General features: G+C 39.1%; 1 protein-coding gene across 19 annotated transcripts in view; it reads left to right on the top strand.

Moving 5' to 3' along the window:
* ADAM22 (ADAM metallopeptidase domain 22) overlaps positions 1 to 15,571 on the top strand; it is a 210,642-nt gene that overhangs the window by 129,626 nt on the left and 65,445 nt on the right. For all 19 annotated transcript variants that reach the window (XR_006289054.1, XM_043541248.1, XM_043541253.1 and 16 more), the window contains exons 8-15: positions 2,457 to 2,527; positions 7,378 to 7,452; positions 10,542 to 10,613; positions 11,676 to 11,842; positions 13,709 to 13,793; positions 14,266 to 14,356; positions 14,723 to 14,774; positions 15,202 to 15,301. Coding sequence is in view for 18 of the 19 variants with exons in the window: in XM_043541248.1 (XP_043397183.1) it covers positions 2,457 to 2,527; positions 7,378 to 7,452; positions 10,542 to 10,613; positions 11,676 to 11,842; positions 13,709 to 13,793; positions 14,266 to 14,356; positions 14,723 to 14,774; positions 15,202 to 15,301 (713 nt within the window). In the remaining variant the exon portion in view is untranslated. The remainder of the gene's footprint in view (positions 1 to 2,456; positions 2,528 to 7,377; positions 7,453 to 10,541; positions 10,614 to 11,675; positions 11,843 to 13,708; positions 13,794 to 14,265; positions 14,357 to 14,722; positions 14,775 to 15,201; positions 15,302 to 15,571) is intronic.

Here is a 15,571-nt window from a genome sequence, read left to right as displayed (position 1 = left end):
CTTCATTTTTATGGTAGGTGAAATGATCCTTAAATAGTTTATAACTTATTAAAGTAGTCTGAGATGCTATATAAATGTAAGATATTTTATTTCACCGACTAAAAAGTTGTAATTTTACCATTTGACTTCTGGCAGCCCTACAAATCCTTAAATCAAAAGTTAAGAGTTGGTGGCATGACACCAAAACATGGATTGGATCTACAATATAAGTATAGGTCGGATATATAAAAGCACTCACAGAAAACAGACAAGTAACAGTAAATTTGAAAGTGGTTCGTGTTGATTCGTTGTGAGATCTGGGTAATGGCCATCAGGGATAACAGAAGCCCTGGTTAGCTGACCCTGGCTGTGATTGAATTAGTTTGATCATCTTCCTATTATTCTCTCATTGAAGACCATGTTACACTTAGCATTTCAGTTACTGTACTGCAGCAAAATGTCTTCAAAAGTATTCACATTTTCTATTCTATAAGAAGAACTGTAAGAATATGCAGAACATATGTGGAATATAGACTGAGGACCCGACCCTGCAAACCCTTATGCAGGTGAATAACTTCACTCAGATGAGTAATACCATTTTTTCAAATGTTTCATGAGTGAAGTTATTCACATGCATAAATTTTTGCAGGATTGGTTCTTAAGTGAGTACCAGACATTGTCTGATGAGAAAGTTTATAAGTAGAGCTGGGCAACAATTTTTGGGATGAATAGTTAATTTGCCAAAAATGCAGTTTCGTGAACAGAAAGTACTCATGATTTTGGGTCAGATTTGGCAAATAATTTCGCCCAGGAAGAAAAGAATATTTTTAAAAAGTCTAAATGGATTTATTTTTTGTTTAAAAAACAAAAAACTGAAACAACAACAACAGACAGCAATTTCATTCTGGATTGAACAAAATTTATTTTTTGACTTAAAACAAAAAAAATTCAGTTTTACATTTCAGTGAGAAAAAATGAAAAAATTTGATTCTCGTCGTCCTGGGAAAAAAAATCATTTTGGATTTTTTTGTTTGGGCCATCGAACCAAAAAATCAGTTATTCACTCAGCTCTAACAATAAGTATAGCATCTGTGACTTTGCTTTGCTCATACCCCACTGTGGGAGATGAGCTCTTATGATATGTATTTTCATTAGAAACTCTTGATTTACTACAACCTGATGTCCTATAGCTAGATGTAGTTCAGTAAAACATGCAGGTCCACTTTGAGTTTTAGGTCTTAGCAGCCATTGCCATCCTTTCACTTTCTGAATCTGCATTGTTGTTTTATCCTGGTGTTCGGATCATGTGTACAAATGCAGTTCTTGGTATAAAGTATATGCAGTATGAGCAGAAGTGGAGATGTTGGAAATGTTTATAACCAAATGTGAACGCAGGTGGTTTGGGATTTCATTACAAAACCAAACCTTAAGTGGAAAGATATGTGAGTTGGAAGTGCCTAATTTTGCACAGCCCTCTTCACCAGCTTTGCTAAAATTACTCTGGAATACGGAAAACAGTTCTCAGCCCTTCATGATTAGTACCTCCAAAAGGTAAAGAAAGAGCAGAGAAGGGAAATTAGAATATTAAAGAGGATATGATATAAAATGAGAGAGATTGCTGGAACTTTCATGTAGTCTCATTGAAAGGTAATTAAACGGATATGCAAAAACTATAAAAATGCGAGAGCTGATAATACAAGTGAAGGAAAGGGACTTCTGTCTGCAGTGGACACGGTTGAAACAAGGAATAAGAATCTAGAACTAAAAGGGAAAAGTTCAGGTTGGATATTAAAAATGGTGAGGTCCTTGTGTTTTGTTTAGCTTATACTGTACCTATCACTGGGGTTTATGAGCACCTAGTAAAATGGGATTTGGCAAAAGAATAAACTTCTCATTGCTCATGATTAGAAGTTTTAAAAAATTAAAGACCTAGTGGGATTAGTGTGGGGTAATATCATACTGACGGTGGGGATTCTAAACACCCCAAAAGGTCTCTCCCAACTCTAATATGCATTATACCCTGTGAATACAGTACCTTAAAGCATAAATTAACACAAAGAGAAATCAAATTGAATTAATGTAGCCATTGCAAGTGTGGCTGTTTCCTGCATTCCAGAAAATATGATTCAGTTTATGGTAGCACCATACGAATAATATTCACCACACAGTATTTGGTGAAATTTAGTCTTTGAACATCAGTTAAACCTTCTGAGGATGAAGTCCACAGAATGGCTATATTAGCAGACCTGCATTATTAATAGCAGAATTTTTATAATTTCTTTACTGTTAAGATAAGTAGCTGTAATGTTGCCTCCTTTCTAGAAGAAGAATTGAAAAATGAAATCATTATCAGATCTAATTCACAGAAAATGAAAATATCCATATTTTGTTCATGCTGCCCCAAGGTTATGGAGTGAAGTGATATATATATATATTTTTGTGAACATTAGATGTATTTGGCTTTGTTTTCCACTTAGAATTCTGGCAAATGAATACCACATCACAGAAGTTTGTTCTAAAGCCAAGACACAAAAGGAGTAAAAGGCAGGTATGTGCCCATATAATTTCTAAAGAATGTGCTACCAGACTTGGTTTGCAGCTAATAAAGGAATCTCTCCAGATAAAGTCCTATTGCTCATGCTGTTTTAGCATGAGGCCTACATAAATAAATAAAAACAGTTGCAAAGGCAGTATCTAACATCTGGGTAACATTGCTGGAACCTGCTGAAGAAATCCCTTCTTAGGCGCTACGCATCTGTGTTGTATCATGCAACCACGAGCTACTGGAAACGCAATTTCAAGAGAATGAACAGACATCCCAAATCATTTTGATGTTGTCATGCTTTGCCATGCCTTTTCCTCTTGCAAACTTTAGCTCCATTTTCTGTCATTTCTGGATTGTCAAACTGCAACATCTGGGGATTATGATGTTGTTGTTACCTCTAGAATGAAATGATCTTTGTTCTTTAATTGAAGTTAGAAATACTGTACCAATTTGAAATATAGTGTTTGGTTCCTTAATTGAAAAGAAAATTGCATTTAACAGAGTAGCTGCAAGTCATGTAGTTATATGAAAGGAAAGCAGGACAAATTAAAATGTACTATTATAAACTGAGAGCACCATTCTTGTTTATTATTATGAGAGGTCATTAATTGTGTACATGTATTTTAAGTATGAAAATATAATATAGAGCCTGTATATTTGGGATGAGTGTTATGACCAGGTAAAAAACCAACTTTTTATTCCACAAGATTCACTAAAGTTCAGATTTTTAATGTGCTCTCAGTAGATACTTCTTGTAGCTTTTATTTTAAAAAAAGTAAATCTCCCATAGCACAATGAGCCATGTAAAATATATATACCACTTTTTAAATTTGTTCTGATAATACAGATATGCATTTAGTGGAGCTCAGTCAGAGGTTATGGTAAGGCAGATATAACACTCTTTGGAGTTTGCAAAAGTTCCTTGGTTCTCTTGATTCTGATTTTAGACCTGGGCATTGCACAGAGATGGTGCTGGTCTGTTGGTGATGGACAAACGTAATGTGTCTGTATTACGTTTTACATCTGTCAGTACCTCTGACATCACTGATTATGAAGACTATGTCTACACACCAATTAAATATGCACAGCTGGCCCAGATCAGCTGACTTGGGCTTCTGGAGCTCAGGCTGTAGGTTGTCCACCACTGCTCTATTTACTGCTTAAGTGCAAATTAAGCAGAGCACACAGACCTGTTTGCCAACCTCAATTTGGAATAAAAAGAAAAGGAGTACTAGTGGCACCTTAGAGACTAACCAATTTATTTGAGCACAAGCTTTCGTGAGCTACTCCGATGAAGTGACTTGTAGCTCACGAAAGTTTATGCTCAAATAAATTGGTTAGTCTCTAAGGTGCCACTAGTACTCCTTTTCTTTTTGCGAATACAGACTAACACGGCTGCTACTCTGAAACCTGTCAATTTGGAACATGTGTTAAGAACACCATGCAGTGGAATTTTATAAAACTTCACATACAATGTTGCCACACATATTTTATCAGAACAATATCGATCACCAAATTATGAGTTTTCGAATGGTACCTTAGAAGACATACACTGTACAAAGATTATTACTATAATGTGTAGGGTTTGGACAAAGGGGTACATTCTGTCACAGAGTGAGAAGGTGCAAGCAGCAGAAGAGGAAGATGATTTCAGCAGCAGCTGTTCGGAGGGAGATGAGAAGTGGGGAGACCAATGAGGAGAAGGTGGCATTACATGACCTTTTATGAGAGCTAAATTCACTTAAAATATATACTCGTATTGTTACTCTGCTATCATGATTATCTCCGTGAGTATGATACATGCACAAACACATCCCAAAAAAGAAGCAAGTATTGAATGAAAAACAAGACTAAACGGCTCAAATAAAATTTAAGCGCATATTCACTGCCATGAAAAAAACCAGGCAAATAAAAAAAAATGGGTCACATAAATAACTTTTGTGAAATTCACTTTACATCAAATAGTGCTAGAGGGATTGTCTGACTTTTCACAAACAAGAAGTAGTTGCTCAAGATTTACAGCAAGAATAATAACATAATTCTGCTGGGAAGAACAGGGAAAATAAAGGCATCATTTAGAAACGTGGCTGTGAACAGGGTTGAAAGTAAGTTAGAGGACTTACTGCTACGCCGGAGTCCTGAGCAGGGCGGGTGGCCTCAACCGGAAGAGGCATGGCCTTAACCAGAAGAGGCAGGGCCTTAAATCCCCGGGCCCTTTAAATCTTGATTTAAAGGGCCCGGGGCTCCAGCTGCGGTAGTGGCGGCTGGGAGCCCAGGGCCTTTTAAATCACCCCTGAGCTACCAGCTGCAGAGGTAGCTGGGAGCCCTGGGGCTCGGGGGCAATTTAAAGGGCTCAGGGCTCCAGCTGCCACTACCGCAGTGGAGCCCCAGGCTCTTTAAATCACTGAGGAGCCCGGGGGCTCCCGGCTGCCACCACTACCCCGGGGCTCTGGCAGAGCTTTAAAGGGCCTGGGGCTCCACTGTGGTAGCGGCTGCCAGAGCCCGGAGCTCTTTAAATCCCCGCCTGAGCCCTGCTGCCTGAGCCCTGTGGTAGCGGCAGCTGGGCTCCGTCGGGAATTTAAAGGGTCCCGGGGCTCCAGCTGCTGCTACCGCCCCAGCCCTTTAAATCCCCTCCAGAGCCCAGCCACCACTACCCCAGGGCTCGGGCAGCAGGGCTCTGGCGGGGATTTAAAGGGCCGGGGTGGTAGCAGCGGCTGGAGCTCCAGGGCCCTTTAAATCCCTGCCAGAGCCCCACCACTGCTACCCAGGCACTCGGACAGCAGGGCTCAGGCGGGGATTTAAAGGGCCCCGGAGCAGTAGCGGGGCCTGGAGCTCTGGGGCCCTTTAAATCCCCACCAGAGCCCCGCTGCCACTACCCCAGGGCTTCAGCAGCAGGGCTCAGGTGGAGATTTAAAGGGTGTACCGGCTTACTTTCACCTCTGGCTGTGAACATCTGTAAACTGGAAGGAAATGTGACACGTAATTGACTGTGTATTAATGATAGTTGATTGACTGATTTAGAATTTGAATAAGCCGTACAGCCCTTACAAAAAGGCTTTTTGGGGAAAAATAGTTAATTTTGCCATTCTGAGAGTTTGTAGCAATTCTGTGAGTTTACAATTGGTACCAAAAAAGTTTTTAAAGATGTAGACACTGTTTAGGCTCTCTCTCAGAAATCTAGGGTTCTTTTAGAAAGTTCTAAGTTTATTTTGTAGGATTTACACCTATTTTGGAGGGAACGGGGGCAGAGGACACACTACATTTTATATACATTTATTATATAATTTTCCTGTTGACCCTCCAACAATAATCTGCTGACCAGATGTGGAGTTAAAAGATTGTCCCTATTTATAGCTTGGAAACACAGACAGATCTGACATACATACAAATATACAACCGTTTTTTAATAGTGCTACAATCAGTATAAATTTAAAATGGTGGAAGGATGGCAGCATTCGTAATAAATGAGAACACAGGGAGATGAATTAATAGAATCATAGAAGATTAAGGTTGGAAGAGACCTCAGGAGGTCATCTAGTTCAACCCCCTGCTCAAAGCAGGACCAACCCCAACTAAATCATCCTAGCCAGGGCTTTGTCAAGCTAGGCCTTAAAAACCTCTAAGGATGCAGATTCCACCTCCTGCCTAAGTAACCCATTCCAGTGCTTCACCACCCTCCAAGGGGAATAGTTTTTCCTAATATCCAACATCGACCTCCCCCACTGCAACTTGAGACCATTGCTCCTTGTTCTGTCATCTGCCACCACTGAAATCAGCCAAGCTCCATCCTCTTTGGAACCCCCCCTTCAGGCAGTTGAAGGCTGCTGTCAAATCTCCCCTCACTCTTCCCTTCTGCAGACTAAATAAGCCCAGTTTCCTCAGCCTCTCCTCACAAGACATGTGCCCCAGACCCCTAATCATTTTCATTGCCCTCTGCTGGACTCTCTCCAATTTTTGCACATCTTTTCTGTAGTGTAGGGCCCAAAAGTGCAATACTCCAGATGTGGTCTCACCAATGCCGAATAGAGGGGAATAATCAGTTCCCTTGATCTGGTGGCAATGCTCCATCTGATGCAGCCCAATATGCCATTAGCCTTCTTGGCAATAAGGGCACACTATTGACTCGAATCCAGCTTCTCATCCACTCTAATCCCCAGGTCCTTTTCTGCAGAACTGCCGCTTAGCCAGTCACAGGACCGGTTCTAGGCACCAGCAAAGCACGTGCTTGGGGTGGCACAATTCCAGGGGTGGCATTCCGGTCACCATTTTTAATTTTTTTTTATTTTTGCTTGGGCAGCTGTGCTCTTGGAGCTTGGGGAGGCAAATTTTTTGCTTGGGGAGGAAAAAATCCTAGAGCCAGTCCTGGCCAGTCAGTCCCCAGCCTGTAGCAGTGCATGGGATTCTTCCATCCTAAGTGCAGGACTCTGCACTTGTCCTTGTTGAACCTCATCAGATTTCTTTTGTCCCAATCCTCCAATTTGTCTAGGTCACTCTGGACCCTATCCCTACCCTCCAGCATATCTACCTCTCCGCCCAGCTTAGTGTTATCTGCGAACTTGCTGGGGCTGCAATGCATTCCATCACCCAGATCATTAATGAAGATGTTGAACAAAACCGGCTTGATACCGGCTGCCAACTAGACATTGAGCTGTTGATCACTACCCTTTGAGCCCAACGATCTAACCAGCTTTCTATCCACCTCATAGTCCATTCAACCAGTTCATACTTCTTTAACTTGCCGGCAAGAATACTGTGGGAGACCGTATCAAAAACTTTTCCCTTGTTGATGTGGCAAATTAAGATTCGTTTCCAGTTGCCCTTTAAACAGCTATTGTTTGTTAATCTTTTTGCAGGTTCATCAGATTTCACGTAAAGTTGAGGAGGAAACAAAATACATTGAGTTAATGATTGTGAATGATCATCTAATGGTAAGACTTGCATACTTTGCTATTTGAAATACATCAATAATTTATTATTGTCTTACCTGCCTTCAAGGCATAAACAATAAAGTACACCAATGATCTTATTAATACGGTTTATGTCCTAAAGACTGGGGGGCTGATTCTGATCTCACTTATATCATTGTGTGACTCCAGTAGAGTTACTCCTGATTTTCACCAGCATAACTGAGAACGGAATTAGACCTAAAAAACGTTCAGAACAAGAATTTGACACAGAGTGACCTGCTGTATATCTGACTCCAAGCTGATGGTACATTATATTTACCTATAATAACTAAACAATCTATAATGTTAGTCTGCAGTTTACTAGTGACTGAGCGCAGAATCATTGGGTTTTTTTTTTAATGAGAATGCATCTCACTTACTTTGTTACAGTACTAAAGGGCTCTTTAACCTAGTGGAGAGAGGCATAACAAGAATCAACAGTTGGAAGTTAAAGCCAGATAAATTCAAATTAGAAATAAGGCACAATTTTTTAACTGTCATTAACCATTGGAAAAAATTACTAAGAGGAGTTGTGGACTCTCCATCTCTTAAAGTCTTTAAATCAAGACTGACTGCATTTCTGGAAGCTATTGGTTAGCCAAATGCAAATGATAGGGTCAATACAGGAGTAACTAAATGAAATTCTATGGCATATGTTATATAGCAGATCAAATTAGATGATCTGGCCTCAAAATCTATAGATCTATAGTTGTTCTGCTTCCCTAGGGTTTTTTTCAATTATGAACAGCTTCTCTTAAGCAATGTCCACATTTGCAAAGATACCATCAAGTTCTAGAAGGAATACACGGCCATCCTTAAATAATTTAAATAACAGAGCTTTATTCCTTTGACCCCGTGTTGGGTAAGCATAGCAATAATGTCGAGGGTGACAATGATTTCTATTTCACAACAGAAGATGGTAGTCGGTGTTCAGAATTTTCTTTATTATAGTGGTTGTGTTTGAGCCAGAAGAGCAGGCGTCATTGCCTGCTACATGATATACCCATTTGAACACAGCTGTTTCCTGTTTAAACTTTTGCACATTAATTTTCTTGTTGGTTAAAAACATTTGGTAAAATGTCTGTTAATTGAATAAACACAGTGATTATTTCATTTTCCTACACTATGAACCTGGGTACATATTAGAAAGAGGTATTCATTATATTTTAGGCAGTATACTTTATGTTAATCCTCTTGCATTTACAACACTGTCTGAACTCTGAGCGCCTAGTATCTTTTTAGGGATCACACATTATGTTGCTGAATGTCCAAACAATTAGAATTAGATAATATGCTAGCATATATGTCTGTTTAACTTACCGTCTTCCTTTTTTTGCTGAGGCCACAAACAGCAGTGCCTTATAATTGCTGAATTCCTGCCCAGCTGAGTATGTACTGTTATGCCATGTCGATGCTACAGCGCTGCAGCTATGCTGCTGTAGGCTGTAGTGTAGGTCACTAGGCCAACAGAAGTATTCTTCTGGTGACCTGGCCATGACTACATTGGGGCTTAGGTCGGCCTAGCTACAGCTTTTTTCACATCCCTGAGCGATGCAGCTATGTTGATAGAACTTTTAAGTGTAGACCAGACCTTGGTGATTTCACAGACATGATAAATCAGTGTTGGAATCTGTCTGTTCAGGGTAAGCAAGCTGTTCCCAGGGCTCATTGACTCTGAAGTACTTCTTGCTTAATATTCTCATTTTATATCCTATAGAATATAAACTGTGACTATAGAACTTGGACAGAACCATCAAATACTGCAGAATTCTAAATGGATGTAACTTTACCCACAGGCAGTTTCCTAGCTCTTACTCTAATCTGTGATCGATGTATCTTATGGTAGCTGGAAAGAAACTGTCATATACACTGTCTGGTCGTTTAGACCCAAACTTTGCCTTACTGTAAATTTTGTATTGCCTGGTAATGCATAAAAATTCACATTGTTTGTTAATTTCTCTATGATGGAGAGATGGATTTAAATTAAAAACAAAACAAAACAAAAAACCCCAATACAATTTCCCCTGTTAGGCAATCATCTAAAAACAAAGAGTGAGAGATCAGTGCTGAAACTTCAGCAGCAGTTACTTCTAGAGATGTGCTCACGTAACTGGGTCACAGACTAGAAGTAAACCAAATATCTCCATGAGAAATTTTGGTTGGAAAATATCAGTGTTTGCTGAAAAGAACAAAAATGGTCTGAAAATACATTTTATTTCCTGTCTTTTACTATTGATTCTGAATAATTAGCATGTATATAGAATATTTCATCTGTAGATCTTGAAGCCTTTGTAAATGTGGGTAAGCATCATTATCTTAATTTCAAAGATACGTAAATGGAGGTATGGGGAGATTCAGGGCCTGATTTTCAGAATGGGCTAAGCATTGTCAGAGCCACTTATTTCTGTTGAACTTGTGGAAGCTCAGCAATCCTTGAAAATGAAACTTTATGTGATTTGCGTAAGGTCACACAGTAAATCAGTGGCAGAGCTGAGACCAGAACCCTGGACCACTGCCCTATCCTCTTCTCTAAGAAGATATTGTAAACAGTGATGAATTAAAAACAAAAGTGAAAATGTAGATAGGTTTGTAGGTTTTTCTTCCCCCTGTTTACAAGGCCCCTCAGCCTCCTTCCTGGAGCTGGAGTTGTACTTCAAATGGTAATTCTCTCTTAGGATTGTCCTGGAATCTCCAGCAACTGAAGATTAATCTTTTATTAAAGATTATGTCATGTGATGAAGCCTCCAGGAATACGTTCAACCAAAATTGGCAACCCTACTCTCTCTCAAGTTAGGAGTCTCTAGCTCTCTAGCTCTCTTGGAGTTGGGTTTCTTTAATGAACTTTCTAAAGATTAATTAATGAATCTTCACAACACCATTGTGAGGCGGATAGGTAATATGAGTATCTGAACAATTTGCTAGACACAATTTTTTAACATTCCAGTCAGTGAAAAAGATAAGCAGCTTGAGCACAACTTCTGCTGTTGATAGATTCATCTTTTGGTTTATGTTTTTCAGTCAAAATTATTTTTCAGAAATATATTTCTAACTGGTCTGTGTTTGTTTTTCAGTGTAAAAAACATAGATTATCAGTTGGCCATACGAACAGCTATGCTAAATCAGTGGTGAACATGGCAGATTTAGTAAGTATTGCTCAACTAAATGCTTTTCTAAATGTGTCGTGAACCATGTGGTTGTAGTGCCGATAACTGTAGGAAATGTTATTTCACAGATATACATGATATTAATTTATGTGAAGATTGCAGATATTTATTTAGCTCCCAGTACAGCAAGGTACTTAAGCATGTGTCTAACTTCAGATAATTCCTGTGACTTCACATGCTCAAGTACCTTGCTGGATTGAGGCCTGAATGAGTTTTTAAAGCACATCTTATTCAGAAAACTACCCAGAAAGGGTAATGTATTAACTACAGCTGCAACCAGGAAGGTGTCTAAAACTATAGTGCACTAAAATATATGGAGAAATTGTATGTTTTATTCAGCCTTTAATAAATTTGAGTTCATGCTATTTTATATGGGGCAGGGGAATATAGGTAGTTGTTGGGGCTATAAATCACACAACAGATGGCTCCTGTATCCAGAAACATTTCCAGGATTTGCAAATGAAAAATAGTATTGCCACCATTGAAATCCTTTGGTCTGGGGCACCATGGTTCCCGATAAGTCACTCAGTCTGAAGATAGGCACTGCTGAAGAATTCTGTAACAGTGGAAGTGGTCATGTCTCCCTGATACCGATACCTGTTGCATATATCTGTTGAGGAATATAGAGCCCTGTTGTGTAAGTAAGGTTTGTTGGACACTGTAAAATACAGATAAACCCTGATTTTTCTGAACCTAAATGTTGGAGTTAACCAGAATTCTTGTGTGGTCCTTTAGAGATTTGTATCAAATCTCTCAGTTTATTCTTACAAAGGTTTTAGAGTCCCAGAGACCTTTGCAAGGCTCAGATCCTGCCAGGAGCTCTTTGCTGGTGGACCCTTGTGGTCATGCAGAACTGCTTACTGGGGTGTGACCTTAAATCTGGATTTTAGCCGTACAACTTCCTGTTTAAAAAAGAAAGTTGATGAGCCTCAGGGAACAAAATGTTCATTATTACAGATGTAAGTTGTTACAAAAAAAGGGAAAAGAAGCAACTATATTCTATATGATATAATAAATTTGTTCATTTTGTTAATGTACTAGATATATAAAGAACAACTTAACACCAGGATAGTATTGGTTGCCATGGAAACCTGGGCTACTGATAACAAGTTCACCATATCTGAAAACCCATTGGTGACTCTACGTGAGTTTATGAAATATAGGAGAGATTTTATCAGAGAGAAAAGTGATGCAGTTCACCTTTTTTCGTACGTAACTTCGTATGCCATTTTATTACTATTTTTTCATTCCATGGGGAGTGCTTTATTATTAGTGGCCGAAACCTTTCCTTTCTATGGTGTTATGCAGTGTACAGTAATCCTGACAATAGTGCGTAGGGACAGGGAGGCGGGAGGGAGGTTAGAACAATGTAACTAATCATGTAACTAAAAACTACTCTCATGCTAGTTTCAATATATTAAACACAAGCTGCATGTGCTGTGAACTCCTGTTGTCTTGTGTAATTACCTGCCAACACAGCTGCCCTGATGGATAGTGCATGGTACTGTGTTGCAATAGAATACTGACAGTGGGCCACTCACATCATTCATTTATAGCAGAACACTGAAACCAATTTGGAGCTCTGTTTAAAAGCCAATTTGGCACAATCTGTGCCAGTAGATATTCAGTGCCTTGCATACTGCAGGATTACTGAGGTTCTCTGTTCCCTCAAAATACTTTGTTCTCAAGAGACAAGTGCACCAAAAGGATCATAAAATGAGTATCATTACTGGGAGGAATGTTTCTGTTCTTCCCTAATTCTCTGAATTGTTTTGGTAGGTTTTATTACATCAATCACACTAACGGAAAAGAGAAAAGGGTGGTCTCTTCGTGAGAGACTGGATTGGGGCTCAGTTCCCTGCTTTGCCTTTTTGTGTGACCTTCGTGAAGTCACTTAGGGCCCAATCCCATAGACATTTAGGTACGTGCTAAATTAGACCATCTGACTTTACATGAGTAAAGTTAAGAATGGTATTTGTAGGATCAGGTCTTTAATTTTTCTGTACCACTGTTCACCATCTGTATAACTGGGGTAAAATACTTTATTTTCCCCACCCTTTGTCTTGTCGGTTCAGATTGTAAGCTCTTTGGGGCAGGGTCTGTCTCTTACTGTGTGGCTGTAGAACACTTTATTCAGTGTGGCCCTGATCTTGGTTGGAGCCTCTACGTGCTACTAAAATACAAATAATAATAATAATAATAATAATTAATAATAACAACATCTAAGAACATTAAATTCCTAGATCATCTAGAAATAGCAGCTCCTACAATTACGTCTTTTTAGAAGGGATACAAACAGTGGAATTGAGGGATTGAGCTGGATGGTTGTGTGTGACCCCGTCTGGCCTTGGAATCTGTGAATCTATGAATCCCCCTGTTCATCCCTTTCTGTCATGGCCAAGAGAAACAGGTTTGCCTGCACAGCACTCAGCATGCTCCCATCTGCAGCTCTAAGGAAATCTCATGCCTCAGGGCTTAAGCCAGTCATCTGCAGAGGCTAGGAAGGATTTTTTTCCCTTGACACATAATTGGCCCAATGTATTGTGGGTTGGTTTTGTTTTTTTCCACCTTCCTCTGACGAATCAGTGGTCAGCCACAGCTGAAGACGGGACACCAGACAGGATGCACCAGTGCTCTGAGGGGATTCAAAGAATCCTCTTTGCTAGTGATGCCTGGCTGGTGTGTCTTGCTCACATGCTCAGGGTCTAACTAAAGTGATTGGGCTTAATATAGGGGTATTTGGTTAAAATTTAATACAGGTGGTCAGAGTGTGTGATATAATGGCTCCTTCTGGCCTTAAACTTTATGAAAATATGGAACTATTTTGTAGGGGAGTTTGTCCCTCAAAGAATTTGCCTGTGCATGAGAACAGATGTTATTCCTCCTTAGTGTGTTTTGGGAAAGGTTTCCTTGAAAGAATTGTGAAAGCTTCTTTGGTTTTCACAGCTCTCTGTTCTGTTTGTGTGCAGTGAACAGCACAGTAATTGCAACTGGCATCTGGAAATAAGAGAGGTAAATAGAGGGATTGGCTAACGTAAGAAGTAAACTTTCTCATTTTGTTTTGTTTTTTAAAGGGGGAGTCAATTTCAGAGCAGTCGGAGTGGTGCAGCCTACATTGGTGGAATTTGTTCACTATTGAAAGGTGGAGGTGTGAATGAAGTAGGTGTGAATACTCATACTAGCCCAAATTGATATGGTAGCCACAGTGTTTGTGTCCACACAAGCATTTTTCTCAAAATGTTCCCTTATTGCATGATCAATACAGAACATTAATACAGTCCCACAAAATAAAGTTCAAATTAGAGGATAATGCTAAAAGGCAAACAGAATAAGGTTGGGTTCGGTTGCATTTCCAAACGAGAGTCTGCAGCTTTCTCTCCTTCACACTTGAAGCTACTCTGGTAAGAAAAAAATCTTACCTGGCCTATTCCTAAGAGTGTGGTTTGTCTTCCTTGCTGATCCATTATCCAGCCGCAGTTAAATGAGTCTTCACTGAAGTAAGAGCCATAAAACCGTTGATCTGCTTTTGCCTTAAAAAAATCTTATTTTAAAACGTACAAAAGGTGTGTTTATGTTTTCAGTTTCTTCTGTCAAAATGATTATTGTTCCCATCCTGTTTTGTTTCTTTCAGTATGGAAAGTCAGACTTTCTTGCAGTGACATTGGCGCAGTCGTTAGGCCACAATCTTGGCATTTTCTCAGATAAAAGAAAACTACTAACTGGTAAGTTTATGTTTGCTTGTTTGTTTTTTCTTCTTTCAAGTGAAGATCTTTATACAGGGGAGGAGTTTCCTCCTGATTCTATTGGAAAATAAGAAATGAAAAGCAAGAATTTTTTTCTAAGATTGTCAAGATTGCATAGTAATATGTGTGGTTTTATGGAAGAAAGTTTTGCCAATGTGTACACATAAATTTGAGACCTGTGCATAGTGAAAAAAGTAAATGTTTCTTTCTATATTGTATTTGGAGGAAATTAGGAATATAGGTTTTCAGTGTTCTTTTTAAGATGAGAAACATAATATATGTTATGCAGAAATTTTAAAATTGTCAGACTCAAAGTATGAATTTTAATTTTGTTGTTGTTGTTAGGTGAATGTAAGTGTGAGGACACATGGTCTGGATGTATAATGGGAGACACTGGGTAAGACATTTCTTTATAGGAACTTCCATGTAATGATGTAAAGCAAATGAATCAACAAATATACCTTTCATGCTTGAGCTGAGCATCTGCTATGAAAAGTTGTACATGATTTAGGGCAATATTAAACACTCTTTCAACAGTGAGAAAAGGAACATATTCAATATATGAGAGATTAAAAATTTCAGTTACAGAGTTGTAGCCAAATGCTACAAACACTTGCACTACAAAAAGGCATAGAAGTTAGAATGGGAGTACTGATTTGCAAGCAGATATTTTCACCACATGGCTCTGAATCAAGTATGCTAGCAACCCCTTTCCAAGAATAAGACCATATGTTTCCCCCCATATTTTGGAAGCAGACAAAATATTGTATAATGGTCAAAAGCAACTTGAGAAATAAATAACCAACTACCCTATTTCTTTGTAGTTATTATCTTCCAAGCAAGTTCTCCAAGTGTGACATTGAGGAGTATCATGAATTTTTAAACAACGGAGGTGGTGCCTGCCTTTTCAATAAACCATCCAAGGTAATTAACAGCTGATTATTGAGAAAGGGAACAGTGGTCAAGGTATTCTTTACTTCTTACCTTTCCACAAACTTATACATATATTTTTGCAGCCAGAACTCTTGGAAGAAGGAAACTACCCTTTCTAGCCAAGACTCAGAGGGTGAAATTTGCCCTGTGCAAAGGGGTCAGCATAAGACACACACATCGTGTAATCCTTGTGCTTTAACAAAATCTTGAACAGATTCTTCCAGCATTTTAGACCCTTTCTTTCAGAGAAAAGCTCTTCCT

The sequence above is a fragment of the Chelonia mydas genome, chromosome 2, assembly GCF_015237465.2.
Source record: "Chelonia mydas isolate rCheMyd1 chromosome 2, rCheMyd1.pri.v2, whole genome shotgun sequence".
In the NCBI taxonomy this organism is placed as follows: Eukaryota; Metazoa; Chordata; order Testudines; family Cheloniidae; genus Chelonia; species Chelonia mydas.
Note: the sequence above shows the minus strand (reverse complement) of the source record. Positions and strands in the feature narration are given on the sequence as shown.